This window comes from Parasteatoda tepidariorum, chromosome 7 (assembly GCF_043381705.1).
Source record: "Parasteatoda tepidariorum isolate YZ-2023 chromosome 7, CAS_Ptep_4.0, whole genome shotgun sequence".
Taxonomy (NCBI): Eukaryota; Metazoa; Arthropoda; class Arachnida; order Araneae; family Theridiidae; genus Parasteatoda; species Parasteatoda tepidariorum.
The window spans coordinates 74015252-74022650 of NC_092210.1; the positions used below are offsets into that span (position 1 = coordinate 74015252).

Consider the following 7399-nt stretch of genomic DNA (forward strand, 5'->3'; position numbering starts at 1 on the left):
TAAATAAAAATTTACAGGATTAATTGAATGTGCAAATAATTATTTTCACCGCAAATCCACCGCTATTTTTTTATTATTTCGTTTGCTTTCGAGCCAGGAAGCAACGATGCCTGAATTACGAAAATATGAGCTATCTGGAGGGCAGATAAAAATACGGAAAAACTTATTTTCTACGAGTAAAAGCAGAGAAAATAGCTAAAATAAGTAAAAATGCTGAAGGGTTGGCAGCTATGTAGTTTGAATTTTCTGTTTATCTTTGAAAATCGGAAATAAATATATTTTATTTCAACGACTGAATTTTCAGAAAAAACGGAATATTTATTGAAAAAACCGAAACTTTTAGAGAATCGGAGTTTTTGATAAAAAGGCTGAAATTTTAGGGACAAAGAGAAAAAAATCTAATCCCTGATTATAAATATTTTTTGCTGATTACAAATGTTGTTTTTCCAAGAAGAATGTGAATAATTAAATCATGTTGATCTCACTGTTTACCATTTATAGTAAAAATTCAGCCAGTCCTAAAAAAAAGACTGAGCAATAACGAGCTAATAAAAATCTGGAAATAATCTTTTCTGTACGTGTTACACTTTAATTAATGCCGAATCCTCACATTTCAATAATGAAGAAAACGCAACTATGAAAAGAATAATGGTAAATTCATGCACATATTAAATAAATCTTTACCACGTTAGCTTATAGCTAGGCTAAATTATTAAAAATTTCTAATTCGACGGTTAGATCCGAATTAGTGGCTAAAAATTACTTATCTATCGTGGTTGTCAATAATATTTTGTTTCAACGAGACATAAACAAATTCAGAAATAATTGTGCTACCAGTTATTCTTTCTTTCTTTTTTTATTTGTGTATTTTATTTAATTTCAGACAGTGCTAGATGGTATCGATTCCTAGTCTAATACAAAAGAAATCTAAAAATCATATCTCTATCAATGTATTTTTAATATGCACAATTTAAATGTAAAAAAAAAAAAAAAAACGAACCATTTCTTATTTAGATTATTAATTTGGGGTCAGGTATTTAAATCTCTGTGACGAACAATAGGTTTATGCAATGAAAAACTTAGAAAATCATACTACCAATTTTTATTTATTTCATTTATTTGGTGTCAGGTTTAGCAATAAACTTGTTTAATGCCAAACATGGCCAGTTGAAGTGTTAATCGCTCGAAAAAAAGCATCCCACACCAGCCAAATTCCCCAAGAATGACGAGTGATTTTGGAAGTAAATATTCCAGCGATTTATTAATCAACCGATTAGCAATCTAATTGCAACCAACTGGCAAAACTAGAGACCCAACGCGCTCAAAATAATACACACAATAGCTAACAATGTCAAAGAATAGAACAATTCAGAAAACAGGGTTTCATACTCACATTGCAGTATTTCTTGCAGCCGAACAAGTTACATTAGCTAAGTTTCAATTGAATAGATGAATCATTTACTTAAAAATACAATTAACAAATAGATCAATAAAAATATTATTTACAATTTCAGTGCTTACACACTCATCTAATTGTAGTTCCACTTTGTCCTGAATCCTTCTTCGACATTTTCTAGAATCTATGGCATAATTAGCATTTTAAGTGTAAATAGTAGAGGCTAAATTCGTTTATTAACCTTGCATTTTTTGAAAATATAAATAAATGAAATGCTAATCGGCAAGCAGATGGACCGCTTTCACAAACTTACCACTTCACTTTTACAAACTGTCCTTCGCTTGCGCAAACTCGTAACTGGTTGACTCCTGCTGCCTTAGGCATCATTGATTTGAATCTAGAGTACACATATTTTAAATGCAAATCCAGGGGTAGAGTCAAGCCAGAGCGAATCATAACTAAAAAATTTAACTAGAAAAAAATATGAATTTAAATGAAAATTATAGATTTTCACCATAAAGATATTAGAAGTAAAAAGATGATACAAAGATATGCCCCAGATTCATTGGTTCATAAAATCAGATGAATTTTAAAATTTAAGTCTGCAAGAACAAGATCATTCTAATATCAAAGCCTTTAAAACTGATATTAAAACAGCCTTTTACAAAAATTATTATCGCTGATTTATACAGTCAATCTTTTTGAAAAACATAGTTTTCAAAAGTAAAAAAACGTGTTTATTCTTGGTGGACTAAGAATTTTCTGAAGAAAAAAAAATTTAACTCTAAAACAACAATTTGCAGCATACACAATAACTGTGATCAGGAACATATACCATTGCAGCACAAAACACATCAATAAAACCTTAAACGCATAAAAAAATTAATGTCAATTATTATCAACCAAAATCATCACACATTTAAGTATTTATTACCCCAAGCAACCAAATATATACAGTATCTGTCTTATCTATTTGTTATTATAGTATCTGTTATAGATTTCTTAAAAGTTTCTTTAAGAAAAGAAAGAAAAGCTTGGAAGTTTTCATCCCCCCCAGATTTTATGCAGGTTTTCCCCAAGGTGTAAGAGCCTTGCTAATGGCAGAAAAGCAGCAGATATGAATAGGTCATAATCATTTATGCACTGAATTATTTGTCAGAATCTTTAAAGGAATACAGTTAAAAATACAGCAGTTTCAAGTATTTCCAACTACATATGGTTGAAAGGAAAGAGAGTTTTATATTTTTTGGAAGTATTTAGTTAAATGTAAATCATGTTCTTATCTAACAACATTAATAAGTCTAGTGTTCAACAACTATTTAAGTAAGAGGTATAAAAACATTTCAAACGAGTGAAACGAATTGTAACTTTCAGTACGCTAGTAATTCTTTGAACAGAAGTACAGAGCTTTTATGACTATGCTTTGATTGACTATGTAAGGACTTCACAAGCAAAGGAAAAAATAAATAAAAATTATTTGCTTCCCCTCTCAGTTGCACTTTTGTTTAAAAAAAATTTTGTCACGTTGTTAAACACTCTTAAGTTTTTCACTCATTTTACTTAAATGTACTATTTCTAATTTAAAAAAAACTTATAAAAGTACAAGGCATAAAATTAATGTAAACATTTATTTAGGAAAATACATTTTGCATAAAACTTTACATTATTTTGTACATATGTATATATATTTATATATAGATATATATTGAATTATACATCATTGTTTAAATTACATGGCACAAAAAGTCTGAAGCTGAATCTAGTACTTTTATCTTCTCCAGTACTGAAAAAAATAAAGAACCAATAAGCTTGATATCAAAATCTTCATAAACTTTACATTATTAAGTTCAAAAAAACAAAACATTACATGCATTCCAAAATATTTTAATCACCATATCTAATTTCATCTTAAAGATATATTTTTTAAAAGGTTGAAATTCTAAAATCAGTTTTTACATTTCGTATTAATTAAAAATAAATAAAAAAAAAAGAATAAGAAGACAAATTTGAAGATTCCAGACTTTTACAGTTTTAGGGTACACACAGAAATATTTGTATTGAAATAATTCCAATTTTTTTAAAAAAGAAAAATGCTAAATGTTGAAATGTTTAGAACTGATATAGATTAGTTTTAATTATCGAAATGGATGAATAATATTTTGTATCACATATAAATAAAGAAAAACAATATGAATGGAGCACAAATAAAGGTACAAAAATGTGCATTCCATAGTTTCAAATTTTCCAGTGTTTAAGCATCAAAAGACTGTAAAAAAAACTTTTTTACTCTCTAAAACTTAATGTTTTGTACTTACTTGGGCTATCCTGTGTATTTGTTCAACAACGACTGGCATTACAGCGGTGACACTGTCATCAATGATATTTTGTATATAGTGCACAGCCTCTTCATCTGGTAGATCTAATCGAAACTTATCTTGCACCTAAAAAAGATGTTTAAGTTAAAAGAGTTATCATCTAAAAAAGCTAATAATCTAAAAAAAAAAATTGAAGGAAATTTTATAGCAATCCACCTATGTTTCTAATGAGGAATAAGCTGCTTTGAGAAAGTATTAAATATTTACTAAGGAATTTGGATAATTTTAAATAACCATTTAAACATCAATGTTCCATTTTCAGAACATGCACTCTTTTCAAAAAGGATTGGCTGGTAACTCAACAGTTTCATTGTTACTTGATTAAAAACTTCATTCTTTTCAAAAATATACAAATTGGAAATAACAGTTAACATGTTTCAAACACTCAAAAATAGGCACCCATTTTTTAAGACTTGGCCAGGCTTGTGCTATCAGCTTTCGATAGTTTCAAAATGTATTCTGAATCTTGTTAGAGCATGTTTTAAAGCTATTTCCAATTTAAAAAATGTCACTGACCAAACAACATACCTTTTTTAATAAACGAAAACCTATATACTTTCAAAATTACGTTTCTGTTTAATAAAACATTTTCTATAATAAAAAATGGGCCATTTTTAAATTTGGTACGTAATAAAATTTTTTTAAAAAAAATTTCCAATAATGGTAATAGTGTTTTTGATAGATCAAACCTTTTTTTTTTTACTCAAGCCTGAAATATAGTGGTTTGGCAGGACATAGGTACAATCATTCTTGACATAGTTTTTATAATGATAATTCTCCATAGTTCATTAAATTTATAAATTGAACTCAAATAAATATTCTAAAAAATATACTCTCCTCAGAAAATTCAGAGTTTAGTACTTCACAGTCTTTATAAGGCATTTTTACAAAAATAATTAAAATTGTAACAAAAAAAAGATGTTTTACTAAGATTTTAGAACATATGGATATCATAAAAAAGATGTTTGGTTCATTTTATGATTTATTTTTTGATCAAAAAAAAAGTTTTAATAAATAAAACTGTTTTTTTGTTCAACAATTATCTACAATAATCTTTTAACAATCCTCCTCTATTGACTGACTTAATATAGCAGAACCTCATAATTCGAAATTTCGGGTAATTCAAGCAGATGTTAATGCTAAAATAATATGAAAATAATAAGAATAAAAAGATGAAAAGAATCTTGGCAAAAATATTCATCATATAAGTATAAAAAATAATTGCTTGTACAATAACATAAAAATTACAAAATATGGTTTTTAATTAATGTGAGAACCATGTTAAATTGGATAGAACAAATTTACATAATCTTTTTGAGAACAAAAGAAGTTTAAATAAATAATTTCAAAATGAGCAATGCTCAAATAAAGAACATACATAAAACAGATTTAAATACAATTTAATATAGAAAATGCTATAATTTAAACGCGAGATTCATAATTTTTTAAATATGACTGATACCTTATCACAAAAAGTATGATTTAATACATACGCCAACTAAATAAAACTTATAATACAGCCTTCGAAAGTGAACACTGACTAAATTGATTCGTTTCCATTTCAGAAATGATGTAACCTCAGTAACAGAAACAATCAAACGCAAGTTGCAATGAAAAGAATTTTATTATAATCTAAGATATTTTTCAGCAGCTCATATAAAATATTTTGAGCTGCACAAAAATTTTAGTATGAAAATTGATGAAAGGAACAAATACAATAATAGTATGATTTTTTAAAAAAATAATTAACGGTTGGACAGAGGAAACATTGAAAGCCCTACAACTCCCTCTCCTAGTCCTCACATCAAGCAATTCAAATTAGCAGTGAATGGGTACTCGCTACCCGATGCTTGGGCGCACAGGAAGAAATTAAAATATTTGCGAGTTATCGAAAAAGAATATAGCCAAAAATAAAGCCAACCCCACATTATTAAAATCTAGCTAAAGACTTAAGGCCAAAAAATTTGTTGGAAATTTAACAATACATATGTTTAATGTGGTTGAAGAAAGAATGGTTAAAAATAGATTTTGATGCTCTCTTGTTGTGATGCTAAATAATAATTAGTTATACACTTGCATTGAAAAAATAAAGTTATATTTATTGAGAATAGAAATATTTGCATTTGCTCTTAATAAAATTGAATGGAAAAAAATTAACTGATTTATTTATTTAAAGGATTTTGAAATGATTAAATTTAAAAAATAAAGGAAATTTAAAAGCTAGGAAATGTGAAATGAATATAATGCCCCATCACAGTCATATTAAGAAAAATGAGCAATAAATCTTCAATGATATATCATGACTAAAAGACACAGTTTTGTGTCTAGACTATGTCAACAAAAATCAGTAATAACCGGAATTTCAGATAATTACAATTTTTGATAAATCAAACATTTAAGGTCCTAATAAATTTGAATTAACGAGGGTCTACAGTATTTTAATACAGAAATATAAATAAAAAGTATTTACTCCTTTTTAAATAATTTAATTTGATTTTTATATGTTTAAATTCAATTTACGGAAGAAAATGCAATACAAATGCTTTTTTACTTTTCAGAATCTTCAGTCCCAAGTCCTGTATTTAGAGAGACTACTATAAACATACTACACTGTTCTGTATGTAGGGAGAATACAATAAACACGTTAAAAAACATATGAAACTGTTCTGTGTTTAGGAGAAGGTATAAACATATTAGGAAACATCAAGCTGTCCTGTGTTTTGAGAGAATACTATAAATACAGTAAGAAACCTAAAATTTATGATATGCAATTCCTACAGAGAGGGTGACATTTTTTCATAAATTGCATGATAAATAAATAATACATAAAAATAAGTAAAAAAAAACTAGAGTAATTGCCATTACTTTTTTCACAGTTTTGTCAGGTTCCAAGGCAATATCTGGGACACTGGCATCCACCATGAGAGAAAATAAATTTAAAATCAAGTTGGCATGTCTGAAATTAAGAGAGTGAAAATCAGAATAAGATATCAATACAAAGTTAAGATATTTATTTTATATATACCTACATAAGGGCTCATACTTTATTTTTGAAAAAGGAAAAAAGTTACTGACTACCTACAATTAATGTTAAACAAAACATTTTTCCTCCCTAAGTCTTTTATCCCATGAATCACGTTTCCTAAGTTTATTATACTTAACTTTAAATTCTCTGAATTTCCATCAACTCTAAGACAAATGAATCTTAATTATTAAGATATTCACTGGTGATCATATATTGAGGAAAAATCCCAAAAATGACCGTAACTCCAAAAGTGACACATAGAATTTAATGTACTAACTGACACACATTATAGTGCACATAATAATGTATAAAATAACTTTAAAAGTATGAACTGGACAATTATGGTGTTACAGAAATTATCATATGTATGAAATGAATAAATCAGATGCGTCAGTTTGGAATAGAAAAAGTACCTTCAGTACGGAGTATAATCACCTCTAACAGAAATACAACCAAGGTTGGATTCACGTTTAAGCTAGATAGACTGTAACTTAGGGCCCTAAGAACTACAGCGGGTCTTAAATTAAAATATCTTTGTTTCGCATTAGCATTTTCAGCTATTTAAAATTATCAAGAACCAGGAGCAACTATGATATTTTGTAT

The 7399-nt window shown here is 27.5% G+C and overlaps 1 protein-coding gene across 4 annotated transcripts in view; it reads right to left on the reverse strand.

The window, feature by feature from the left end:
- Positions 1-3005: 3005 nt before the first annotated feature.
- LOC107450591 (phosphatidylinositol 3-kinase 59F) overlaps positions 3006-7399 on the reverse strand; it is a 50967-nt gene continuing 46573 nt past the window's right edge. For 3 of the 4 annotated variants that reach the window (XM_071183631.1, XM_043039374.2, XM_071183632.1), the window contains 2 exons: positions 3712-3837; positions 3006-3179 (listed from right to left, as the gene is read on the reverse strand). In XM_071183631.1, the coding sequence (XP_071039732.1) occupies positions 3165-3179; positions 3712-3837 (141 nt within the window). In that variant the 3' untranslated portion in view covers positions 3006-3164. Of the gene's footprint in view, positions 3180-3711; positions 3838-6636; positions 6728-7399 lie in introns of all 4 variants that reach the window. The other variant, XM_043039376.2, reaches the window with a different exon arrangement.